At 46.7% G+C, this 27838-nt stretch overlaps 1 protein-coding gene across 1 annotated transcript in view; it reads right to left on the reverse strand.

Moving 5' to 3' along the window:
* The window catches only part of ANKH (ANKH inorganic pyrophosphate transport regulator), a 139381-nt gene that overhangs the window by 15821 nt on the left and 95722 nt on the right, over positions 1–27838 (reverse strand). The window contains exons 5-8 of the mRNA XM_004427117.3: positions 23923–24093; positions 21998–22132; positions 19691–19783; positions 15645–15740 (exon numbers count right to left, since the gene is read on the reverse strand). Coding sequence (XP_004427174.1) covers positions 15645–15740; positions 19691–19783; positions 21998–22132; positions 23923–24093 — 495 coding nt within the window. The remainder of the gene's footprint in view (positions 1–15644; positions 15741–19690; positions 19784–21997; positions 22133–23922; positions 24094–27838) is intronic.

Below are 27838 nucleotides of genomic sequence, written 5' to 3' on the forward strand. Positions count from 1 at the left end.
AGGCACAAAGGGTTGATTGAAAGAAACAATATACTTCCAACAGCAGAGGGCGCCACACTCCAAGCCCGTAGAGGTGCTGCGGGTGTCCAACTTCTGCCAATTCCATCTCTCTGCACAATGTTTCTTTCCTAGTCTTACTTACCCGATTTGAAGAACATTTGGAAAGTTCCAACCCCAGCTTACGTTTAGCCTTTACTTTTCTTGACTGTTAATAGTCAAATTGGAACTTGCTGGAGGCTGGGGACGGGGGGGATGGGAAGTTACTGTTTAATGGGTACAGAGTTTCAGTTTTGCAAGATGAAAAGAGTTCTGCAGATGGATGGTGGTGATGGTAGCACAACAATGTGAATGTACTGAACTGTACTCTTAAAAATGGTTGAGATGCTAATTTTTATGTCAGGCGTATTTACCACAATTTAAAAAAATTGGAACCTGCTCATAACACAATACGCTTATTCATTTGCTAACTGTTTTAAGACTGCACATGTGGATTTGGACTGTCATTCTGAGGGCTTAGGTGGAGTTTGGGGGACCAGTCTTAATTGTTTTAATCTCCCTCGCATTGTCCCGAACAAACCAATCGACCCCTCAGATCTACAACATGGACTACTGCGTGATGACTTAAAAGCAAGTGCGGGATTACTGAAACTTTGGGGGGAAGTGAGAGGGGAGGGCAGAGGGGCAGTAGGAAGGAACTGACTCTCATCAGTTACTTTTTATACACCAAGAGCTTTCCATAGGTTATTTCATTTAATCTTCCTGATGACCCCGGGAAAGTGGCATTATTTTTTGCTCCTCCACCGAGGAGGACACGAGGGCCTCGAGGAGCTGTGATTTTCCCCAGGTCACCCCATCGGTAAAGAGTGGGGCCAGGATTTCAAAGCCAGCCTTGGGGACTCAGAAGCCCTGCTCCCCATATATCCCTGGGACGTCTAAAGGGGCGGTTTCTTGGTACGCAGCACACTGGCACTGTGAGGGGCGCCAAATGAGCAAGTTTTGAACTCAGTTTATTCACCTTTGGTGCTTTTGTCTCCCCCCATGCACAAGAGAGTCATTTTCTTCTCCTGGAGACTGTGAACAATGGGAGGGCAGTCTGGGGCGCGGGGGTGGGACAGCCCTGCAGAAACAAAGCCACAATCAGGCCGTTCTTGTTGAGACACAGGGTCAGCGTGGTACCGCGGCCGGAATAAGGCCTGTAGTGTCCGCCGCTGAGTGACAGCTCGTGGGTAAGTTCAGCCACAGAAGGCGAGACTGGGTCTCCATTCTCAAGAAGCAAACTTTAAACTCTGAAAACAGGGCCGCCCAGACAAGGCCCCGTGGGATAGCAGCTTCTTACTATTCATCAGCTCAGATTTTGCAGCTTTCTAGCACACAACTGAAGGACTCAGGACTGACTCGCCTTACTGAGCTGCAGCTCTGAATAATGGGACACAACAAAAGAAAAAGGAATTCTTGATGTGCGTATCAGATGTTGAAACACTAACCCATGAAGCAGCAATAGAGGAGAACTGACGTGCTGACTACAGCAATTGAGACACTATCCATTACATGTGGAGAGTAGATGGGGATGGGAGCAGAGGAGCTCATCCTGAATGGCAAGATGCAAAACTGGCCCTTAACTGATGAAGAAGTCTCCTAACTGGGGAAACTGAGGCAGTGACAGGCAGTGCTGGACCAGACTCTACCTGCAACTTGTAGGCAGGCATTTTCCTTCCCTGAGACTCTACCTTTTTCTGCCAGCGGCGCCTCAGACAGCTGCTCAGACCTTGAGAGGAGCAGGTGGCCGGAGCCTGGGCGCTGGTGGGGATCAGGGGCCTCATAAATACTGACCTTGTCAGTAACCTCGCTGTCCTTCAAAGGTGGTGCTGGCTCGGGGTGGGGGGAGGGGGAGAGGCAGAGCGGAGTTCCTGTTTATATCTTTGGGAAGGACTTATCTAGTGTGAACAGCATAAAAAGTATTTTAAGATTAGCTGAACCTCATCGAGAGAGATTATCTCAGCGTGTCACAGAGAAATCAGGTGACCGTGCAGTTGTTTCTGACTGCTTCCTTCTCTGATGCTGCCAGTATTTGCTTTCTTTGCCTCCTGGGAGGGTCCCTCTGAGGCCTGAAGTTCTGAAGCTTTAGGACTAAAGTATTTTAGATACCAAACATTTTCACCTTAAATTCTGCAGTGGCCTCCACTCCTCGATAGCTTGTATTTTCCTCCTGGCCTCGAGGGCTCTGGCAGGCAAGGTGCCACGGAGATATCCAGCTGTGTTGCAATTCCATGCCTGATTTCTCCAGATCACTCAGTTACCCTCTCCACTTTCCAGCAGCCTCCAGCCTAATCCCTCCCAGACAAGGCTTATCTCAGGAAGCTGGGGACCAAGATGAAGGAAAGCCTCATTGGATGGAATTCTGATGGTCTAGGAGGAGGTGGTCGTTCACAAGCAAGAGAGTGACCAGGTCCTCATCGAGTTCAGGGGGTACTCATGGTGAACTCGATGTACTCACTGGGTTCATGGTAACCAGGGAAATGAGAAAAAAAAAAAGGATTAAAGAAAACGGATTTCAAAATTTGTGGAAAAAAGGCGAGTATGATCTAATAGCATCAGAGATTCTGGAAAGCTCTCAAAAGAGAAATTCTCCCTCTACAACTAGAACAGAGGAGGAGCACAGAAGGCACCTGAAGATGTCATGGTGGGTCCCCGGCGGCTAGCAGAGGGCAGGCGGAAGAGAAACGTGCCTGGGAGTGAGGGGGTGTCTGTGGTCTCCCCGCCTTCGTTTGCCGGCTCACAGGCTCTCTCTTACTGAGTTCCCGGTAAGCCCGGAGGAAGTCTAAGAACTGCCTGAACTCAAAGGCTTGAAACCTCATGGACAAATAAGATCAGGAAGACGAAGCCCGAATATACTGAATGGGTGAAACTGCTAAGATCAAGAGAAAGAGCTTTAAAAAAATATGCTCAAAATAAGAGGAAAAAAAGGCAAGAACCGCCAGGGGCCGGGGGTACATTCCAAACCCTCCTCTGCAGCTGCCTTCTCCATGAAGGAGGGTCATCCTAAAACTGGGGTGGGTGAGCAAACACGGTTAAGAGGGATTTGAAGACCAAAACTGATGAGAGGGAGCAAACCATTTTGTTATAACTTGAAATGTGTGGAAGGCTCAGATCACTACCTTGTCTGTAGGGAAAACAGGCATAGATGTGGCGGAGAAAGCAGAGAGAACTGGGGAGATGCCAGGAGCCTCAGGGTTGACAAGTATCCTGAAGATGGATTCTAGAAGGGGCCAGACCCTGACTGTCATGAGAACATGGCCAGCTGGATCTTAGGGTCCTGTGTTTCACATACTAACAGTGCCATGTGGCTAATTTAAAAAGCCAGTGTAACCTTAGGCTGCATTAATGAAAATTATGAAGTCAAAATTGGACAATTCTAGTCCACTAGATTCAGCTGAGGTCAGAGCTGGTGGGCAGTTTGTGCCCCACATTCTCAGAGGAGCATTGAGAAACTGGAACAATTTCAAGGAGCAGAACCAAAACCCCACAGGCTCTGGAAGCTAGGCTGTTAAAAAGCTATAAAAATGGGGCCGGCCCCGTGGCTTAGTGGTTAAGTGCGTGCGCTCCGCTGCTGGCGGCCCGGGGTTCGGATCCCGGGTGCACACAAGCTGCACCGCTTCTCCGGCCATGCTGAGGCCACGTCCCACGTACAGCAACTAGAAGGATGTGCAGCTATGACACACAACTATCTACTGGGGCTTTGGGGGAAAAATAAATAAATAAATAATTAAAAAAAAAAAAAAAGCTATAAAAATGGGCTTCAGTTCTTTGAAGGGCTGCCATGTGGAAGAGGGATTAGATTGACTCCATAGCAAAGAACATAGATGAGGATGCCCACCTCATCATCCCTCGGTCTACGAGATGTTACATTCTATCTTAACCTCCTCTTCCTCTCCCCAGGAGTCCAATTTTAATTGCTTCTATAGTTTTGATTCTACAGTGACGTGCTGATTCCTGCAGCAATCTGTTATTAGTCTGTTACTAAAAGAACATGCTTTATAAATGTATTCATTCAAAAAATAATTACTGAGCACCTGTCCCATGCCAGGCACCATGCCAGATGCTGGGCATACAAGGGTGAACAGGGCAGAGATGACGTCTGCCCTGATGGAGCCCCCATTACTATAGAGCGCTACATGTCATGATGGGAGACTTGGGCATGGCAGGGCAGCTGGGTTGGGGAAGGAGGCTGACAACATCTAAGTTGGTATCTGAAAGTAAGTCAGAGTCACATAAGCTGGACAAGGAGGGCAGGGAGAGGGTTTCAGGCAGAAGGGACAACATAGGCAGAGGCCTGGGCTGAGAGAACAAAATGGTCCCTCAACTCCAGGTGCTTTGTGTGGCTGGAATGGAGAGAGGGAGGACACTTGACAGGCCTTGTACTACTTGTTAAGGGTTTGGGTTTACACTGGCACTGGAGAGCCAGTGAAGGTCCTTACACTGGCTGCACTGGAAGGATTGGTTTGGAGAAGTGTGTGGAGACCCATGAGGGGCTGTGGTGCCAATTGAAGGGGGAAGCTATAGAGGCCTGAAATACGGACATGATGGTGAGGAATGGAGAAGTAAGAGGTCTGAGAGGATTTAGGAGGTGGCTGAATAGGACTTTGCTATTGAGTGGACATCAGGGCGAGAAAGAAGGCCGGGCCAAGGATGACACCCAGCCTTCTGGCTTTGGCAACACCAGGCAGATGTCTGTGCTAGTCATTGAAATAGGGAATGGGGAGGAGAAAGAGCTTGGGGGGGGGGGGGCGCAGGTCATGAGCCCCATTTAGGACAGGTTGAGTTGTCCATGCCTGTGGGAAACTGAAGTGCATCTGTGCAGTAGACAGTTAGATGTTTGGGCCTGAAGCCCAGGAGAGAGAACTGAGTCAAAGATACTGCTGTGAGAATCAGCCAAACATGGCAAGGGAAGCCATGGCCCTGCAGGAAGACGGTGTCGGGAGGGAGATGGGAGGTGGCTAGGACAGAATTCTGAGGCGCACTTGTAGTCAGGAAGAGGGACCTCCCACCAAGAAGCCTGTGAAGGAATACTCAGAAGGGAAGAAGGAAAACCAGCTGAGGATGGTGTCACAGAAGCCCAGGGAAATGAGCATCAAACAGGTGAGATAAGAACGGGATGGTGCCCACTGGAGTTGGGGCAGCGAGCCAGTGGGGACCAGGGCAAGCTCTATAAGGAGGTAACAGGTAATGGTGGCAAGAAGGCAGATCAAAAGAATGATTTTGGGAAGAAGCTGGGCCCCTCCCTCCCCGAGAAAGGAGGCTATAGGCCTGGAGTGGGGGCAACAGATGGCCGTGGTGAACCGTGCAGGAAGGGGGGTGCTTTCAGGTAATTCTCTCAAGAAGTTTGGATGGCAACGAGAGGAGACATGTAGGGGGCCTGCCAGACTAAGACATGATTTTTATGTTTTCTTTAAGGCTGGGAGCCTTGAGCGTACTTAAAGACAGACAGGAATGAGCGAGTCAGGAGAGGTAGATACCAGAGAGAGAAAGAGAAACTGAGGCAGTCCCTGAGCGGAAAGGATGGATAAAGCAGCACAGGTGGATACACACTGAGATCTACTTAAACACGGAGGGGTGTGTCCACCACAGGCCATGGCTACACACGCACAGGGAGCCCTGGGCTGCTGGACATTCTGCTGACATGTGACTGTGTCCCCTCAGAGGGGCCTTCCCTGATCGTCCCGCCCAAAATGGCATCTCCCACCCTCCTTCCCTTTACTTTATTTTTCTCCAAAGCACCTGTGACTACTTGTATCAGGGTCATAATGGCCACCCAAAGATATATTCACTCCCTAATCCCCAGAAAAAGTAAATATTTATTACTTTATATGATAACAGGTGTGATTAGATTAAGGATCTTGAGATAAGGTTATCTGGGGTTGTCTGGGTGCGTCCTAACTACCATCACAAGCATCCTTATAAGAGAGATGCAAAGGGAGACTGACGCAGAGCACAGAGGAGGAGGAGATAGAGAGAGAGATCGGAGTGATGTGGCCTGGGAATGCCCGCAGCCGCTGCAGCTGAAGAGGCAAGGGGCAGATTCCCCTCTAAAGCCACTGGAGGGAGCACGCCCTGCTGGCACCATGATTTCAGCCCAGCGGACCGAATTTCCACTTCTGGCCTCTAGAACTGTGAGAGAATAAACTTCTGTTGTTTTAAGCCAGCAGGTTTGTGGTAATTTGTTACAGCAGCCACAGGAAACTAATACGCTACCCAACACCACAGTATGTTTATCGCCTGCCTTCTCTATGAGATTATAAATTCCGTAAGAAAAGAGACTCTGTGTGTTTGTTTCACTGTGGTAGGCCCAGAACCTGGTCCCTAGCAGGGGCTCAAGCATTTGCTGACTGACTGCGTGAATAAATATGCACGTGCTCTCTCTGGGGAGCTGTGCCTGTAAATTGAGAATCCCTACGCATCATCAACGCCCCTGAAAGTGTCTGTTCCATTGCCCAGGCTTTAGATAATTTTGGCAATGCATACAAGTGTGGTTTAAAATCTTTCCTTACTGGCATTTCCAAGATTTGGTTGGTGTGTATAGAGATATCAGATGTCTAAGGCAGAGGACTAAATATATCAATTTCTCTTTCTGTGCTCTCTGCAGTTTGTGAGTAACCGACATCTCCGAATTAGCAAGACAACTGAGGGCTGGAGTGAGTGCTGTCTGCACCTGGGGGTGGGGGCTATAAACAGGAGGGTGTACGGGACATCTGAAGAGCTTTCCCAAGCCTCTGGGAGAAAAATGGTGCACACATCTGTGTCTTGTGTATGCATGAGGTCCATCTATAGAAGGTATGTATAAATCTATCAAAAGACTGATATTTTAAAACACTAAAAAAAAATCCCACGGAAAGTTGGAAGGATATTTTATATATACATAAAACTAGAAAAATTCATAAAATTATTCATTGGCATCAAATATACCAATGGCCGTTTATTCACACAGCCAGCCATCTTTTTCTCACTTGGAATCCCGCGTGTCTGGGGACTACCCAACGACGAGAGCTGGCATTCTTTGCTTACAGCATGCCAGGCACCAGACTAAGCTCCTGTCCCTTTGAAAAGTCTTATACGGTGGGTATTCTTAGCATGCCTGTGTGGCAGCTGGAGAAGCTGAGGTTGACAGTTTTAAGTGACCTTCCCAAAGCTACTTCCCAGGTGGGGAGTGGTGGAGCCAGGACTTGAACCCAGGCCCCGTGGCTTCAGGGCCCACGTCCATTAGCACCATGCTGTGTGGCCCTGAATTCAAGCTTGAGCTAAATCTCTTTCCCTCGCCCCTCCCCTCCCCTCTCAAATCAAAAACCACGCAGAGGACAGTCAAGTGCCATGAAAGCCCCACGGCCATTCGGTGCATCAGAACCGTCTCCAGTTCAGAGGGGTCGGCTCCAGCGTGGGCACCATGGCTCTCTGGAAACTTCTTGGTTTTGTTCTGTTTTGGTAAGGGCCAATTCATTCTTTAAGCCACATGGGCTAAGAGCTATCTCTCAGGGAGGATGAAAGACAGGCCCTTGAAAACGGTCTGGCACCTGACTAATGGGGAGTAGGTGGTCCAGGCGCCACTATTTGCCACACGTGCTTTTTCTCAACGTCACACTGTGCTTCTTTCAGGCTTGCCCTGGGCTCGAAGGCATGAAAAGATCCCCAAAAACTCTTATGGCACAATTCAAACGTGTTTAGTTCACTGTGCCTGAACGAGTGGGCCGTCTGACCCAGAGCAGGAAATGCGGTAATAAGATCAAGAACGTTTTGAGCAAAGGCCATGTATCCGTTGGCTAAAGGCACCTTTACTTTCCAGGTCACTTTCTAAGTCTGCCTGCAGGTGCAGGAGACACCTCAGTGCTGGGAGAGCTAAACTACTTCCGTGTGACCAGTGTATTTTTGATGGTATTTTTTGTTCCTGGGTCCGATGGTCTCCGGCTTCACTAAACATACAAAATGACCATTTAGCATACCAATCGGTGTTTTATGTCCTCACTGTGCTCATTTCCACACTGCTTCATCTATTTAGTTTTTCTTGAGATAATTTACAAAAAATGGGATGTTTTGCATGGGCTTTGCTGGACTCCCGACATGTCGTAACAACGTAAGCCAACAGGACATCAAGAGTTTCAGGCCACCAGGAAGGTGCTCAGGTTCAGAGCCCAAAGACCGTGGGAGGTATGAGCAGGTGTGGAAACGGGAAAGCCAGGAAGCCACGAACGCCACAGCCTTTGGTCCACGCGTCTTACCGTGACTGCTGTCGGGAGGGTCTGGACTACGCATCTGGTCAAGCTGGTGTCTGGGTCCTACACACTGTAACGTGCCCTCCGGGTAAGAAGAAAAATGCTCCCCAGACTGGTTCTGTCTTTAGGCTGAGACTAATAAAAATGATTTAAAAAAAAAACCCACAGAGAATCATAAAATATAACTCCTGGAAGTCTAGGATTTAATCCCCACTGAGTTACTTTGCCATTGTGTGGAACAACAGTTCGTGACTGCCATCTCCCTCCGACAGATCTGCTTTCACACAAGAGCCTCAGGGTGGAGCCTGGGACCCACAGCTTCGATGCCAGACTGTGGTCTGGCAGCACTTTGCACGTGCAGGATCCATGATCACACTTAACTTCCCTAAGTGGCAATCAGGCCTCTTCAGCAGGCCCCAGGGAAGAATACGGTGTCTTCCCTGTGGTTCTCTACCTTGTTCAGGTGGCAGCCCCACACGTGTTCTTTGTAGAACGCAGGTGTGTACTGACACATTAAACTGAAGCTACATAATTTTTATAATTTTGTGCCAAATCAGATACCATTTATAAGGCTCAAGTAAGAAGCAGTAGATGGGATCAAGGTTTTGAGACAATTTGGGGGATAAAGACAACTGGATGAAATACTAGCAACCTAATTTGTTCCCTGAAAATCGGGGACATGTTTTGGCCTTTCAGTGTTAGTAGTGACCGTGGGCTCTGCAAGGGCCTGGCTGAGATGCATTGGATTATTCAACTAATGGGAAGCAGAACAAAATCAAAAAGTAAAGTAACCTAAATCTAACACCGGTACTTCCAATGGATGCTATGAGGCCAATAACCTCCTCACACACACACACAAAAACCCCATCAGCAAAGATATAATTAAGCACATACATTCAGGTACAGTGCTGACCTGCACAAACAATATTTCTAAGCAAATCCTACACTCAGATTCTCACATGGAGAATCTGGAAATAGTATAATAGAGACGTTTTATGGAATCACTAAATGGAGAATTTAAAAAGAAAGTCAGGGGCCGGCCCGGTGGCGCAAGCGGTTAAGTGCACGCGCTCCGCTGCGGCGGCCCGGGGTTCGCTGGTTCGGATCCCGGGCGCGCACCGACGCACTGCTTGGCAAGCCATGCTGTGGCGGCGTCCCATATAAAGTGGAGGAAGATGGGCACAGATGTTAGCCCAGGGCCGTCTTCCTCAGCAAAAAAAGAGGAGGATTGGCGGATGTTAGCACAGGGCTGATCTCCTCACAAAAAAAAAAAAAAAAAAAGAAAGTCAGTCAGTTGAATAGTTAGGTCTGGTTAATCAATCCATGTGGCCTTAAATGATGACACGAAGATGCTTTCTTTCAGAAACATCAGTGTATGAGTTTGCTGGGGCTGCTGTAACAAAGTACCACAAATTGGGTGGCTTAGAACAACAGACAGTCATCATCTCACAGGTCTGGAGTCCAGATCAGGCTGTAGGCAAAGCCATGCTCCCTCTGAAGACTCTAGGGAAGGATCTGGCTTCCAGTCCTCATAGGGCGTTCTCCCTGTGTGCTTGTCTGTGTCCAAATTTACTCCTCTTATAAGAGCACCAGTCATACAGGATTAGGGGTCCACCTTACCCAGCGGGACCTCATCCTAACCCTATTTCCACATAAGGCCACATTCTGAGGTACTGGGGGTTAGGACTTCAACCCATAACAATCAGAATAGAAGATTCACGATTGAGTGCAGATTCATAATTTCCCTTTTTACCACCCATTGACATCAAAAAGCAAGGCTCAGAAAGATCCAGAGTTAAAAACTATTTTAACTTTTTTTAAAAGGACATGGCATAAACTGAATCTGGGAGTGTGAAGCCAATTCTGGAGAAGCCTGGCGAGACTCCTGCCCCACACCCTCTTCCTGAACAGGCCAGTTCACCAAAACCAACCTGTGGAATGGCCTATTTGGCCAAGTAACAATTTGTCAAATTTACTGATTTCTTAAAAACTTGTCTCTTTTTAACTCTTCTAAAGTTTACAGCAATTTGTACTAGGAGGACTGGCAGGGCCTCGGAGGGCTGTGAGGGCTCCAGGGGTCTCTGGGGCCTTCACATTCTCCCATCTGTCTGTACCCACCTCTGCATCTTTCTCTGACTCTCAACCTCCTGTTTCTTTTGCTGACCCAGTGTCTCTCCCCTTCTCGTCTGAACTGCATTCTATTCTACTCCACCTTTCTGACATCCAGTCTCTCCTCTTTCCCTGATCCTTGCTCCTCCCCTCCTGACTCTCTCTGAGTTCAGCATCCAGAGGGCGCTGGGTATGACTGTGTAGGTTGTTCACTGCACAAAAGTGTCCTGCCAGCTCTGCCTGCCAAGATCCATCTGGATGGATGCCCATTTCCATTTGTAAAAAGGGGACTGACAAGGCCTCAGCAGCAGCCAAGCCTGTGCTTTGCATGGATTCTTCTCCACCTCTCTTGCAGCTGAGGGGCCCCTCTCTTGGCACCAGCTCCCCAAAATTAGAATAGCAGGGAGCTTAAGAAAACACCAAATGTTCTTACAATGCCATAGTGAAGTGAAAATGGAAATTGGTCAACTAAAATCATCCAAAGCTGTTAAAAGCTCCCTGTTTAATATGATTTTCTATGAACTTTAGAAAGAGTTAAAAAAAAAAACATGTTTGGCCTAAGTTGAAAGGTTGGTAGATTTAGTAAGCTGATCCACTGGTTTCACCAAACTGGGCTAGCATCCAGGAATAGGGAGGTCCATTATCTTTTGGGACACTTCTTCCTCACCAAAAGGACTGTCGAAAGACACATCCCACCCCGGCTGGTGGTTTCTATTTTACCACCAAATCTACAATACAGGAGGGAGGGAATCATGATAAATCCCAAGGGGTGTGCAAGACGCTGAGTTTCTGTACATTTAGTGTTACCAGTTCCTTTCCCCAAGAGGAAGGAATGCTGTTCCTGTGCCCTTATTACAAGCTCATCGCCTCCACCCTCCCGTCCGTGATCACCACGATCGTCTACTAGACAAACGCAGTCTTTTAGAACATACTATCATTGTGCTTTACAGTCGGTCACATAAATCATGGAGACCATGCTGTTTGCTTCTGCCCCCAGCACCAGCCACAGCCTTGTTCTCTGCGGTCCCGCCTTCTCCCGCACAGTTCTGATGGCCGCACAGTTCTGATCGCTGGTTGGCTACGTTTTCTCCTCTGCATGGCCACTGATGCAAGCTTCCATGATGCAGCACACCCTTTGAAGCTGTTCTTCCAAATCCATTTAAACTGTATCTATTTTCGAACTGCGTGATCCTTCACCCCAAATAGCAGCTTGTCAGGCTGCAGTCACCTTGCTAACCCTGGTTTGCATTATGTCTGCTCCCTTGTTGCTATTAAGGGGATTAATTTTTTTTTTTTTGGTGAGGAATATTGGCCCTGAGTTAACACCTGTCACCAATCTTCCTCTTTTTGCTTGAGGTAGATTGTTGCTGAGCTAACATCTGTGCCAATCTTCCTCTACTTTATATGTGGGACGCTGCCACAGCATGGCTTGATAAGCGGTGTGTAGGTCCACACCTGGGATCTGAACCTATGAACCCCAGGTCACCGAAGCAGAGCACGCGAACTTAACCACTACACCACGGGGCTGGCCCCGCAGGGATTAATTTTTATCTGACAATTCTCCCATTTTGAAGCTCATCTTTTGGATGGACTAAAGCTCCCCCTTTTCTCAGCCTCACTCCCATGAGATGGTCTAAGGAAATCAGTCCGTGCTTCCCTGAGCATTCGTAAAGGCAGCTCTGAAGGAGGGAAGGCAAGATGCTAACAGGAAAATACTTCTACTTTTCTACTCTGCGCTCCTCCTAAACCCATCTCCTCTTCCAACTGGGTAGAAGACATTTGCTTCTTTTCTTGAAGCCCAGTGGTTCAAAAAAACTCCTGGATAAAAGCGTGAGGAAAGAACCAACTTTTGGAGTAGGAGATATTCTAAATTTAAATTGAAAGTCTATACTAGAAAATAAATAAATATGTGCACTGTAGCATGCTGAAATATTAGTCTCTTATAAACTGTCCAAGGTGACACAGCCGGATCCAAGGCAGATGCTGAACCCAAAATGTCAGGACCTGAAGAGTGAGCCCACTCTGATGGAAAGATGAATTTTTGTTCTGGACAGTACACGTTTTCCTTTGAAAAGCAGTTAGCATCGTTGGGTCATTGAGTGTTTGCAGGATCCGTGGCGTCAGCTCTTCTGAAAGACCCAGGGAGAATAGCTAGCTTGCCCCAAGCAGCTGGATGCAGGACAGTGCTCCAATCCTAGACCATGCAGAGAAAACTGTGGAACCACCAAAAGCTCGTACTTTGTATGTAATATCATCCACTGGAATGGATGATATAAACACGAAGCGTGCTGCTCTTGACTGTTTCCATGACCTCTGCTATGTTGATTTCCTGACGCTAAGAAGTTTTAAAATTAAAAAAAAAAATGAAAATAGTCAAGAGATTTACTCTTAAAAGCTTTGAAAGTAGGATAAACTGAGCGTAAATAAGAAGATTCTCTCTCACGGGGTGGGGGGTGTCATTGGTGGCGCCATTTCTGATCCTTATCTCATAGTTAAGAATAACTGATTCACATGTTTATTAACCATTTATTGTGCACCTTCTGTGTCAGGCAGGATGCTAGGTCCTGGAGATAAAAGGTGACTAAGTACATTCCCTGCCTTGAGAAGTTCAGAGCCTACGAGGAGCAGCAGATGTAAAGAAGGAATACGAGAAGTGCCATGGAAAGGTATGTACATATTACAGTGACAGCTTAACATCTAATTTAGAAGAAAAAAACAACACTTACATTTTTTCTATGCATCTTTTTTTTAAAAATTTTATTTATTTTTTCCCCAAAGCTCCAGTAGATAGTTGTATGTCATAGCTGCACATCCTTCTAGTTGCTGCATGTGGGACGCAGCCTCAGCATGGCCAGAGAAGCGGTGCGTCGGTGCGTGCCCGGGATCCGAACCCAGGCCGCCAGCAGCGGAGTGCGTGCACTTAACCACTAAGCCACGGGACCGGCCCTCTATGCATCTTTTAATGACAATTCCTCTAGCCAAGATGTTGGACCAATCGATTGAATCATGATAAGGATAATGTATGGGAGACACTTCATACACAGCATACTCAAATACTACTGTTTTTCGTGTTGAAGAAACCCCTGTTTCAAGCATGGCAGCAAGGGCTCCAGGATGGGGGCCTCAGGGCCAGATAGCCTACTGGCTGGAAACAGGGCAGTTCAGAGGAAAAGGCCCTGGAGAATGAGCCCAGAAGGCTGGCTTCCAGCTGGTTCCATTACTGGGTGCTTGGGCAAGTCACCTATCCTCTCTGAGTCATTTCCTTTTCTAAAAAATTATGGGTTTTGACTAGTTCAACCTCAAGTTCCTTTCCAACAAAGGATTCTGAGTCTCAGTTTCTATGGTGATAATCTACCCTGAGACAGTTCTAGTTCCAGATGGTTTTTAGATCTAGGATTAGAATAATTAAACAAACAAAACCTCTACATGGGAAATCAAAGCATTTTTCTAGATCTTAAGTGGTTATCATTTCAAATAAACTTGTTGCTCTTGTTTTAGAGGTACAGAGTATTGCCTGTTAGCTGAAGGAGAGAAGGAATATCCTGAAACCCAATCTGGTGAAGTTCTCTATTGGACTCAACTATAGCTGTGGGAAGATGTTTAAATGGAGCAAAGGAGATAGAGGAGGTCAGACCCCAGGGTGCAGAGCCAGCAACAACCCAAAGCTTCTAGCTTTCCACGCTGATGAGGTCCAAGTCACAGAACCTGGCATCTGAATCAACTCGACTTTCACCTTCCAGTCATTTAACACAGTCTCCAAAAGCTGAGGTCTATTCTTGGAATAGAAGCCTTCTCTGTTTTTCCTAAAATCCTCTTAAACAGTTTCAAGGTTGTTCAGGGTTTTGTTAATATTTTAGGGAACTATGGAAAAACCATAGAGAGAAATAATGCAAACAGGGGAGCAGAGTTGCCTGGGGTAACCTGTTCTGACTCAAAAAGGCATGCGATCAGCAATTCCTCCCCCGTGAGGTGGCGCCCAGTTTCATGAGGGACGGACTGGTCAGAAGGGCTGGGTTGGGGTGACGGGGTGGCTGAGGACACAAGGTCATGACTCGGGTGGCAGAGGTGTTCTGTGATGGACTATTTGTCTCGTGCTGCTCTTGTTACAATCTATTCAGGTGTTGGATCATTGGATCAAATATTAAGCTGTGGGCTTTGAAAAAATATCCATTAAAAGTTTAAAACAAGTGTAGGGCTTGATTTTAAAGGACCGATACCAGGACGCATCAAGCTGAATGGTTCTTGTGATCCTGGCAGGAAGGACAACAATTGCTGTGTTTCTGTCATCAGCATAACCCAACACCTTTCACTGCCTCAGGTCCTTGTGATCGGTCATTATGATGGGAACTGCACACACCCAGTCATTTCTGTAACATGCTTATACTGTATTATATAAACGGAGAATTTCTACAGGACCCAACAGGAAATGTGTGGCCACAGCAAACAATGAAAACTGAACTGAGTTCAAAAGACCCATATTTCTTTTTATCCTCTTCTCATCTCTATCTTTAGAATCCAAAGGGCACAGTCTATAACGTAAGGGTGTTTATAAATTTTATAAACAACCTTAAATTATATACCATGTGCTTTGGATCATAGAGCATGTATTTTCTCCATGTTTTTTGAACATTATCTTGTGCATGTGAATTACCCATGGGAGTGGATAAAGGAAGGATGGTGCTGTTTATTTAAGGCTGTGCATGGAGTCACCGATGGCATTGTCAATGCCGCTGTGTTATCCACTTGTGTTCACAGCTGTATCCTTGAAGAGGGCCCAGGGCTTGGGATGTAGTAGGTGTTCGATAAGTATGTGTTGAATGATGAATAAATAAGTGGATACATCAGCCAGATGTAATTAGCAAAGGAACTTTTACCGGGGAAAAGGAAATATCACCAATTGAATTTGGAAAAGGGGCAGGGATGGTTGTACAGTTGACTCTGGATATTTAAAAATGGGCTGGAAATTATCTAGCAAGACAAGAGTATTATTAAATTTGAAGGCAAAGTCTGCCATTCTTCAGCATTTAAGAAGTCCCAAGGAAACTTGACCCTTTATTCTTAGATTCAATGACCTCCTCGAATAACAACCGTTCATATTTTGGGAAGAAAATGTGTTGAAGAGGCTGTTCCTTAATCTAGTATAACATCACATTTTGCAATACCAGACCTCTCCCTTTAAAATGACTTTCCCCTCCTTTCCAAAAACAAAAACAGAGAGAGAATGAGAAAAAGGGAGAGATGGCGAGAGCGAGCGTGTGTGTTGGTCCGTCTCCTTACCGTCAGCGATAAGGCCATGCAGATGAATGTGAACTTCTTGATGTGGGCTGCTGCGACTGTGCTGCTGCTGTTGGCCAGCTTATTGCTGGGGTTATTCTAGAGGGAAAGAAAAGGACAACGATGACTGGCCTCCGGTTACCCTTGGCTGACCACATGAGCATCTCGTTTCTGTTTTACATGATGCGTCAGAAGTCAAGATGTCAAGTGACAGCCTGGAAGACGGCTGTCACGTTAAGTGTCTCTCAGACAGCTGTCAGGTTTCTGGACGTGAACATTAACCAGAGGGAGCTCCGGAGTGAACGCCCGGCAGTGTCTCCTGAATCCTCCCCTCCCCTTCGGGCTGGGCGCCCACCCAGCCCAGTTTAGGGCCTCAGCCCGGGTGCTCCCCCCTGCGCACCACAGACATCTCCCTGAATACCATGGCCCTGCTCGTTGACCTACAGGGCCCTCTCCTCCCCCTAAATGGACTATAAGCTCGACTGGGCATTCAAGGCCTATTGCCCTGACCCCGACTCACTTCCCCGCCATACCTTCTTGACCTGTATCCCAAAGGGAAGCTCTTGCTCTTCCCCTGGCACACTTAGAGCTTTCCCGTTTCTGTGCTTTTGTGTATTCTTCTCTCGTTGGATCTTCTGATCTCAAAAACACCCCTCTCTTCAAGGCCCACCATCCTCACAGCCCATCTGTTCCTTAAAGTCTCTCTGATCTTATACTTCCAAACTGCCCCCGGGCCCCCGTTCCTGTACGGTCCACCACCCGGGAGCTCTCTGCAGGCAGGTAGGGTATCCTGTACTCAGGGGGCCTGTGTCAAAGCCCCTGTGAGGTGTGCTCACTCTCTGAGATAAAGGACTGAGTGTTGCACCCTTCTCTTTAGCTCCTGCAACTTGGCACAACACTTCTTGCGTAGAGAAGGTGCTCAAAAAGCCTTTGTTAAATCAAGTTTTAAGCAAATTGGCTTGGCTGTCCTCCTACACATCCCTGAACCTGAGGCTTTGCTGAAGCCATCCTGGTGTCACTGCTAAGTATGCCCATCACCCAATCAAAACAAGTGCCAGGCTCTTGCCTGTGACAACCAGCAGAGAAAAATAACCCCAGCCTTGTTATGGATCCAATTAGTCCCAGAGATGACTAACAAAAATCACCCCTGAGTACCTGGCTCCTCATCCAGTCTAAGGAGAGCCACCCAAGCAGAGCTATTAGAGGTTCCACTTGGAAAAGAGCTTTGATGGTTCCTTTACTTCAGAGGCCAAAGAAATCTCTTAAATCCCTTCCCCTTATAGATGCCACCAGCACAAACCTCTGAATGGGTTTACCTTTTCTTAATTCCAGTCTCTGAAACATATCTGCTTTTCTGAGTAACAGGCTGCCATAGCAAAGTGCAGATCACAGGGAGTGGGACATCTCCCCCTCTGTACCCACCCTGAGATCTGTGAGAGTGGCGCCCTGGTGGGCTGAGTGACAAGGCGGCCAGGCTGCAAAGAATCAGGCAACCTCAAAATGCAACCGTCACCTCTGGTGACAACAATGTGCCATAGCGCCTTCAGGTGCACTTTTATTTTTAAAATACCAAATATTTCTGCAAGTATGGTGGGAATAAACTAGCTTGTATCATTAGATTAGCATCTGGGTTTTGTTTTGTGTGCCCAATCTGCTTAGAAACATACTCTTTTGCAGATGAGAACTGAACATTAGAGAGATCTGGTACTTGTAGAAAACTCTCCCAGTCCAATATTTAGCTAGAACCCTCAGAGTTATGCAAGAAATTTTGAATCTCTTCTTCTGGAACCCACAAAGAGGCTAAGGATTTCAACTGTCAATGCAGCAAATTCTGGAAGTCCACACGGAGGTGTCTAAGATTTGGGTGAATAGATGGCATTCATATAAATGGCCTGGAGCAGCTCAGTGGAATGCTTGGAAGCAGTGGGTGAGGTTTCAAAAGGATTCTGAGTAACTCCAGCTTCCGGCTAGAGATATGTTCGTTAAAGGAATTTTTTCGTAGCAGCTAACCTCTGTGATCACGAATAAAACAATGTTTTTCTTGGATGCTCCTGTTGAAACTGTATAGGGTAGTATTGTTAAGTTTTATTATTTCAAGGTAGCCAAAAACAATTTCAGAGGAGACTTTCATAGCCAGGAGGTTCTGAAACTTTAGTATCTGCTATTCTCATCAAGTTTTCTTATATAATCTGGCATATTATATATGCCAGAAATTTAGCAGGAAGACTTATATCCATTTTGGTTTTCTAGGATTTACTTCTATATACACGTTCCTTGAAATGAAAACAATGATTTCTATCAGTAGATTGGATTAAACCCATTCAAACACAGACCGTCAGCTGTCTCCTGGGAGTGACTCACGACTTCTGAAGTCCACTCTCCAAGTTCTGTGAAGCAGGACTCAAATGCATTTTTCAGGAGATGCTCTGCATCCTGATGTTGCAAGTGAATGTTTGAAGTAGGTGGTAGGTCCAACTAACAGCCTATTGGGGAAGTTCCACACTCAGTAAAGAGTTCTGGGCACCACCACTCTCTCTCACGTTAGGCTGTGTGGTGGGAATCCTTGAAGGGTTTCGAGGTGAGGTGCTGAGCATGGGTGTGGGAAAAGAGGAAGGTGACGGTGACACAGAATAGCATGGGGGATGGGTGGGTGTGGAAGGATGCCGTGGACGGGGAGGTGTGAGCAGAGGGGTTTGTGCTTGCAATGAGCATGCACACTAACACGTAAATTCCGCCTATGGGCCGCAGGTGTAGAGAAGGAGGTGGACCCACAGTGGACGATGTCTTTCCAGCCTTTATCCTCCATCTGCACCTCATCCCTGTCAGAGATGCTCAGGGGGTGCCCTCAGGTCAGGGCGCTGGGTGGAGGGAAAACCTCTCCCGGGCCCCCACTCCACAGGTCTTGCCCCCTCCCAGGAGCCCACAGACAGTTTAAAGGGGAGCATTTCAGAAGCTGGCAGGTGTGAAGGAGTAAGATAAGCTTACAGCCTGTGGCCTGGCCTTGCTTTGTATAGTTTCCCTGGGTTTCCTATACCCGTGGGGTCTGGGTGGGGGTGGGGAGAAGGAGGGAGGAGGGAGGCCAGCCTTAGCCAGCCAGAACCCAACTGCCCATGCTGCCAGACTTGATCTGCTGGGACCCCGGCAAAGAGGCTTCCTCTTCTCTCCTCCCAGGGCTCTTGTTGGGATAAGATAAAATGGCATTGGTGATGGCTTTGAGCTAGTTCTATAGCAATTCGAGACCAAACTTGTCTTCTATCAAGAGTACAAGTGGCAGGTTGGGTGCTTCTTTCCTATTTTTCATTTAAAAACACTGCACACTATCTGTTTTGGGGTCTCTCTTACTACTTATTTGTTTTAGGATAAAAGTCTACAGGTTCAAATAATTAAGAATTAATCAAATTGACATTTATGGAATGATCGGTGGGACAGCCCTGACCCAGCCATAGGCTACAGGTCTGAGGGGTTACGTGCCTCCCTCGGCCGTGTGAGCAGCTGCAGGAGGACAGAGCAGCTGTTAGCAGAGGCTTTCAGCTGGAACAAGTCTGCTGCACCCAAACCAACCTGGACCCGAGCCTGCGGCACAGACAACTAGAGCGTGCACGTACCACAGCACACAGGAAGAGGGCCGTAAGCTCGTTAGCTCATGTACACAACTTCCTGTCTGTACCTTCACCTCTGCCATGAGGTGAGGAAAGTATTAGTTTAATTTAAAAAAAAAACAAACCACAGAAACAAAATCCAACGTATTAAAAATTTTTGAGAGTATATTTTCCCTTTTGCAAATAAATACTGTCTCAGTAGGAATAACCTAAAGGTGAATATCAGTTTGGAGAAACATTTTAGAATCAGCATCAAGGTGAGCTTCAGTCGCCTCTGCTATTTTCTGAGGGAAGTGTTCCACAGTTAGCTGCAACATCCCCAACACCACATTAACCTTACAAAGGGAGGGGAGATGGAGGAACACAAAGTGCTCCTCACCGGAGATGCCTGTCTATCAAACGCTCATTTTCAAAAGTGTGTTTAAGACACCACGACGCACAGGTTCTCACCTTGTCAAAAGCAGGGTAGACAGCGCGGATTTCCGTCAACCAACCATATGGCATGTGGCCCACGGGGTACGTGGCTGTCAAAATTGCCACTGCCTACAAGAGGAAGAGCCAGCAGAGTGAGCGTCGGCATCCGCAGAGAGCATTTCCAGTAGCTGCCGCTGGCCGCGTGGCAGAGCAAGCTGTCTCAGGTGCGGCCCCCACTGACAGATCACTCCACACTGGGTGACAAGCATTGGCCAGCCACAGGATGGCCTGGGAGTGGGAGAAAGGGGCAGCACTCCACCGCGCCCCTGGGAGTGGGTTGTGTGGGCCCAGGGAGGACACCTGAGACCAGGAAGCTATGGCTTGTTTTACACGAATCCGAGAAACAGGTTCAGGTGGCTGGCTCAGAAGCCAAGATTCCAACCAGGTCCACCAGACTCCAGAATCTTTGCTCTTTCCATCGAGCCAAACCCAACCCTCTCGTCTGGCCCAATTCTTGAGGCTCAAAATGTGCTTTTGAGCCCTCTCTCCTCTCCGGAGGGTCTTCCCTCAGGATCCACCTCTACGTCTGCATGCTGTCCCTCAGGGTGGCTGACGGTATGGGTTTGTCGATGGCTTTATAGTACCATCCTTCTAACTCAACTCATGTCCAATCTGTTCCATCAGCATAGCCCAATTTTGATTTTTAATTTAAGAAAGCTAAATAAAGATTTCTTACAGGAAGCCAAAAATGTTCTTTCATGAAAATGAGAGTTTCTTTTCTTATGTGAATGCAAGGAAGGAAAAGGAAAACAAGGCATCTAACCCTACATTTTGGCAGAGTTCAACTCCCTAACTAGCTAGTAAAGGAGGAGTACAGGCTTCATCTATTTTAATTAACGTAACAGTGATGCCAGGAACATGAGATAAGTCCCCAGCTGGGTGAAGACACTACTGTGAGGAGTGGGGTGGAACAAAAGAGAGTGCTGGAATCAGGTGCACACGGACTCAGACCTCCCCTTCATCACCTACCAGCTGTGTGAAGCATGAGCCCTCTCAGCCCTCCCTTCCCCTTCTCCAGCAGAGCCGTGAGACTAACAATACCTACCTTGCAGGGTTGGTGGGAGTCAATGAAATGTGCATTAAGGCCGACACATTAGACGATTGATAAATGCCAGTTCTGTACCCCACATGCTGTGTCTCTATGCCACTGAGGTCGATTTAGAAACATTCCTAATACATAATTTGCCTTGTTTTTCTAAGGGGAAGATGGAGTTCTAGCACACGGGTGATAGGGGTCACATACTTTTTATTGGGCAACATAAACTGACGTGGGTAAGTGAAAAAGCTGTGGTATTATAGAAGCCATGCAAAATGACATTCATGAGTCAAAAAACAAAATCCAGGAACAAACTGAGGCAAGAAGGAAGCATTCTGCTCGTGATTTATGGGCCTCTTTTTCCCAGCCAACATGAGCTGCTTCCCAGGACGTGGAAACTGGCAGGAGACCCCAGGCAGGAGACATGCTGACAGCGCAGTCCAGAGCCATGTGTAAACAGGAGGCCCTAACGAGCAGCCACCAGCCTTCCTGAAGGATCAGCAGTTCCAGAGACAGAATTAATTCTCCAGAGGGCAGCGGGGGAGGCAACAAATGAAGTAATTCTATTTGTTCATACCATACTTGAAAGATGGAAAAGATGATTCAACTCTTTCTTTGGAGTAACTGCCAGTTTCCAGATAAATTTCTGGAGTTGTGAGTGAGTAAATAATGGGGATCCTCATTTGGAGGAGGCAGATTGCCAAAAATCACAAAGCCATGATGGGTTGCGTGGTATATGCAGAGGTGAGAAGAAAGAACAGGTGAGAGTAGGTGGATCAAAATGGAGGCACCTGCCCTTCCCCCTCTGGGTATTTCCACTTCTGCTGCTGCCCCGTGGCACATTCCATCGTCCTCTGCAGCTACAAGGAGGAGGCATCATGCTGACTCCATGGACAAATGGAAAGGCTGTTGGGCGGATTAAAGAAAATCTGTGTTCTAATTTTAGCCCAGCTTCTTGCTGGTTTTGTGCCCCTAACCTTGTGGTTTTGCCTCAGTTTCCTAATATGATCAATGAGAAGGATGAATGAGATGTTTTCTTCCATACTCATAAAGATACAAAATTACATGATTATAAGTCACTGAATGAGAGCCTCATGGCTTCCTAGTGTGAATGCGTCACATAATTTAATATCACAGCATTACTTGAGCCCTCAGGATGAATTGGAAAAAAATTTGTAATCTACCTCCCCCATCCCCAATCTTTACAAGGTGACTATGAGTGTCTACATGCCCGGAAACTGCCCTACCTCCGTAGCTGCAGAACTGCCACCAAGGTCCCGGGAAACAAAGAGGTTGACAATAGGCCTACTGATTCTCTGTGTAGCCAAGATGAGAGCCAAAGGCCACCAGAAGCTCAGCATCTTTCTTACTGTTGCATCTCCCTGCATCAAAAAATGGAGATAAAAGTTCACTGAACTTGAGAAGCAGAATAGAAAAACGAATTCAGAGCCAAAGCCTTTCCTTTTGATGTCAATCATGAGTCAATTTACTATACTTAAAAATAATATAGGGAAAGTCTTTGTAGACAAGCCAAGTTGAATTAAAGTAAAATGTACAGTCTTATTAGAAATTAACTAGGACAGTTGGCAAGCTACTGTGAAATCAAAACACACATTTAAGCTTGATGGATCCAATTATTTTCCAAAAAGGACAACTCTAACCAAGGCAGAACCCAACTCCATGGCCTGAGAAACAGGTTGGAAATTAGTTTTTGTTTAAGTCATCAAACTGACTGGCTAGAAGCCAGGCCAGTAAGAGGTAACTCTTAGAAGTAAAGAATTATTATAATTTATTTTGGAATCAGTCAGCACACAAATGAGCTTAATTATTTGGGCACTGTACAAATCTACTATAGCGGTTCTTACTCTCAAAGCTCTAACAGAAGTCATGTAAATGTTTAGAAGCATAAGCAAAATAAAAGCATGGTAAAGAAAAGGCAATTTACTAAGAATTCTACAGCAAAGATGTGTGCTATCTTTAAAGCCTATCTTTAAAGGCTTTCATTATTTAACTATGCTTTTGATTCTTCATGAAGGTAAGAGTTCCACTGTGGAACCTTCTCAGCCACCTTAACTTATTTCTCTTTGCTGGTGGCTGAATGTTAAGAGATGGATTTTTATCATCAAGACCAATATGATGTGGTTGTCCTAGTGATGGAAATAACTAGATCAGATTTTATCGATGGCCTGACCTTGGATCGAGGTGTGTGGTCAATACAATTATTGCTGTGACATGATTAAAGTAGCATATGGTCAAAGGTGGGATCAGGGGGTGAAGTGTGGTGATTTATTCAGACATTATCATGTACATCTGCCTTATAGCTAGATGGAAACAAACCCAAATGATGTCTAATACCCAAGGGTAGAAAAGATTAGCATACATATAAATCAGACTACTTATACTTATGATGAAAAGGATGCTTTGGTCATTTGCGTAAGATTATACCTTGCTTGCGTCTTATTCAACATTCGATGCACCTGCCAAGCTCTGCCTCCATCAAGGAGGCATTTCAGACCACATCACTATCTTCCTTCCAGCTTCAATGGCTCTTGTGTTCTCACAGCAGTCTATGTGTGTCTTGGATTCATGTCTAACTGTTGCTTCTGTGTTGGTCTTATCTGCCAAATGGGATGTAAAGCTGCTGGAGGGTGGAAACCATATCAAAATTTTCTGCGTCGCCCTATGGTACCTAAATGCTCTGCTCACTCCATAGAAAGTACCTGAATGAGCAATTGAGATTGGCTAGTACAGAAAGTATGAACAAAGCCTGGATCACTGCTGTGAAATTAAAAATAATCAAATGTGAATTCAAAGGAATCATGGGTCCTAAAATCTTTGTTGACTTATAGAATAACTAATTTTCGGACAATAGAGAGTAAAAAGAGCCATACATATTGCATCTACTCCTCGGCCTGACATGACTCACCGTGCCTCAGTCTCCTCCTCTGGAGATAAGGAGGCTGGATGGAGACCTCTAAGATCTTTTCCATCTCCAGAGTTCATTAATTCTCCAACTGTCTTTCCCTGTGGACAGTACTTGGCACTTGGCTTTTGGGTACGACATCCTAGAGCACCTGCTGATTATAGTGACTTCTCATTTCACATGGGGTGGGGTAAAACTTTACTCCACTGGAATGTACAGACAGGCTGTCAGTGAGTTCTAAGGACATACCCCCAGCTCTGGTCCACTCCTGTCGGGGATGATGTCGTGGATGTTCTTGTAGTAGCCCAGGCACAGGGTGGTGCAGCGCACAAGGGCACCCATGTACAAGGAAAGGATCGGGATGAGCAGGGGCTCTCGGCATTCCAGGTGACTGTGAAGCAAAATGGCTACAAAAACGACCTGAGAGATGGGAAAACAAGAACAAGTCAGAGGGGAGAAGATGGAACCCATCGATAGAAGCACAGCTCGACCTCTTGCACCTGGATAAGACAGATCTCTGAGCGAAAACCTCACGGCTGATGAGAAAGAGAACAGAGACTTGGGCTACAGCTCAATGCTGCTCTCGTAGAATTCAGGGTCATTTGAAATTCACTGGAAGAGCACACAATCATTTCGTTATATCCACCACTAAGATTATTTTAAGGCAACTGCACATGTGGCTAAGGTTATCATTAAAAAATATCTAGAAACTTTGCCTCCCCAGACCCCAAAATATGCAAAAAAAGTTTTTCCCTTTTGAGGCTGGATACTGACGAGCATATGAAATCCACACCTGAGGACCTAAATTACCTTCCACAAAGGAAAAAACAGTGGTGATCAATGACGGTATAGAGAAAAATGGACATTAACATCTAGAAGATGGAATTCACTAAAAATGCTGCAAAAGGCACAAATGTTAATTATTATAAAACGAGCTAAATTAAAGATATTAACTTATAAAAGTGGAATAGGTCGAAAAAATACGTAGTCAAGAGGGATTGAAATAATAAATTGTCAATCTCCATTGAACAGTACAGTCTCTAAAGCAAAATTAACAATGTATTTGACCTCCTGTCCTGTAGAAATAAGAGAATCAGCCCAGCCGCAGAGTCCTCCTGGGATTTACACATCCAGAAGACATTGAGGTGTACTGAGTGCAAAAGCAAGGTAATAGGGAAGGGGGATATTCTCTGAGCTACATCGACCTTTATAGCCAAATATCCATGGAATGAGAGAGAGGCATTCAAAATATACCACCACTGAGTGATCCTGACTAAAGGAGGCTTATCTTGATCACTGCACCATCAAGCAATCAGTGATGTGAGAAAGTTGAAAGAGAAGCTGGAGACTCACTGAATGAGTACATTCCATTGCTGCAGGGGACACAGAAAAGCAGGGCCATCCAGAGAGACTCTTCTGAATGAAATAAAAGTATTTGATGCCAGAGGAGGTTCGCTTTTAGCACAGACTGACATCTGTGCCTGGCTGTCATTCTCAAAGCCAGGAAATGAGACTGACCCTGTCACAGATGTCTTCAGGGGAATGCAGAGGACAGAGGTACTGCTCGGCTGTGTGGACACAACCAGGCTGCCCGGAGCACAGGCGACACTGAGTGGACACAAGTTGTGTGGTGCTCACACTAATGCTCACTGAGGATAAAGTGGAGCCCAGTGATGGAAGCAAAGGTGCAGGAGTGTCTCTATGCCTGTTGCTTCCCAGGGGTACAACTGGAATGTATTAACTCAAGGATCTGGAGACCAGCTGGGGGAAGCCTTGTTAAGAACACACTGTGTTTGGAACAGAAGATTGAGAGTTTCGTGATGGAGCCAAGATGCCCATTTATTTCACTAACTAATTAGAGGCCTCCAAGGTACCCTAATGTGCAAACCCAGATTAGTATGTCGGCAGCAAGCTTAACATTTGACATCAACAACCTATGGTGTAAACTAAGATGATCATGTTTAGAGACCGAAAACTCGTTGTAGGAAAAATGAATAAGTGAAGACCAACTCCTCCTCTGCCAAGTCCAGGAAGGCTGCCGGGGCTTCAGGACAGCTATGCAAGATGAACAGGACTAAGGAGGAGAATCTGGACTTGAAGGGAAAGAGAGACACGGGCAAAAGAAGAGCAGGTGTGGAGATGACAAGGAGATGGCCTGATTTGCAGAGTGGGCTATGGCGGGATGGAGGGAGGGCAGGATGTGTTCAGCCAGCAGTGCTCCCAAGGCCAAAGTGAAGATTTTGTCAGCTTCCCCTGTATTTTTAAAAGCTTGATGCTATGTGGTCCAATACTTATGATAGATCTTACATCTTCATTGTGGATTGTATCATTTATCAATTTAAAATAACACCTGGGCCTTTTGCATTTCAATCCAGAATTATGATTTCAAATCTGATATAGCCATCAAAAACGTTGGATTCTTTTCTGAAAGGAACCTACTATCTCAGTGGTGAGGACCAGGCTTGTGAAGGAAAGAGGGTGGTGGCTCTGGGAGAGCCAGGCTGTGGGGTGAGGGAGGGTCCCCCATGCGGAGTGCTGTCTGAGCTGGGACCTACAGGCTTGGCAGGAGCCAGCAGCGGGTGGCAGGAGTTGCTGGTAGGTGGGGAGAACTGTGGCAGAGCATTTCCTTCTGGGCAAAGGGATCCAGGCCAAGACCCCTAGCGGGAGGGGGCTTGGCCACCGAGGCCCTGAAAGGAGGCCCTGTGGCTGGAGACCAGAGGGCGAGGGGACGAGAGGAGAGTGCAGGGCTGGGCAGGAAGCAGGACCCACAGGTCTTCAGCACCTTGCAGGCCATCACCTCGCAGGATTGTGGCTTTTTATCTCAACAACATCAGGAAGAAAGGTTTTTAGGCAGGGGGTGAAATTCTGAGAATTTCACTGAGAACAGATCACCGTGGCTGCAGTGGGGAGGGACGGAGGAGAGCTAGTGCAGACTGGTGAGGCGAATCAGGAGGCAAATCTAGTTCCAGGTGGGAAGGGTGATCCCTTGGACCAGCGCGGGGGGGCAGCAGAGGTGGGGAGAAGACGACAGATGAAAGATGTATTTAGGATTAAAATCTACATGGCTGGTGACGAAGAGGGACGCTCCTAGGGTGGTTCCCAAGTTTCTGATCAGAAGGTAGTGCCAGTGATTCATTCAGAAATGCAACCATTAAGATCATGAAGATCATGGACTGAGGCTTAAGATGCCTTTGAAGGATCTGAGGGGAAATATCACAGAGACATTTAGAGAGCTCAGAGGAGAGGGCCAGACTATAGATAATAACTTGGGGACCATCAATCATGTTATAGATGGTATAAAGCTAGGACATGAATTAGATTCTTCATGAATAGAATACAGAGTGAGGAGAGGGATGGGTCTTCAACATTTACATGTCAACAGAGGAGGCTGAGCCTTCAGAATTAGAAGAAAAACCAGGACTGTGGTGGTGAGAGCCAGCAGGAAGGAGCATGTCACTGAGGAGGGAGCAGTCAACAGCGTGAAGAGATGCTGCGACAGCCAACAACTTAACTGAAACTGTCCCCTGGACTTAATGGCACGAAGGTCACTAGTGAGAACTAGTTGGGTGAACTGATGGGGGTAGAAGTCAGCCTGGAGTAGGTAAAAGAATGAAAAAGAAGTGGAAAAATGGAGACTGTGAATGGAAACCACACTTCCAAATGTCTGGCTGTCAAGTAATGAGAGAGAGTATTGTAGCTAGAGAGTTGCGTGGGAGCCAGAAAAAGCTTCTTGTTGTGCTAAGATGGCAGATATTTGAGCATGTTTACATGTCAAAAGAAATGACCCAGGGAACAGAGAATGGATCACTGATGACTTACTGAATAACGTTCCCGAGAAAGCGGGACAGGACAGGATCCAAGGCACAGGGTGAAGAAGTGGCCCTGGACAGAGGAGGTACACCTCCTCTCCTATAATGGGGGGAAACAGAGATGACGCAAGAGTGTGAAGGTAGGCCTGTAGGTTTGGTGGCCAGAAGTTGAAGAATTCGGTTGCTTCAATTTTCTCAGTGAAGTGGGAAATGAGGTCGTGTGTTGGGAAGAGTGAGGTGGGTGGAGACCCTCTGAGATCCGTAGCTACCAGAGTCAGGGAGGTGAGTGATGAGACTATAAATTCATAGCTTGATCAGTTTGTCCTGTTGCGTAACTTTTTGCAGGAGCACTTGCT

The sequence above is a fragment of the Ceratotherium simum genome, chromosome 18 (assembly GCF_057802395.1).
Source record: "Ceratotherium simum simum isolate JZ-2026a chromosome 18, ASM5780239v1, whole genome shotgun sequence".
Classification (NCBI taxonomy): Eukaryota; Metazoa; Chordata; class Mammalia; order Perissodactyla; family Rhinocerotidae; genus Ceratotherium; species Ceratotherium simum.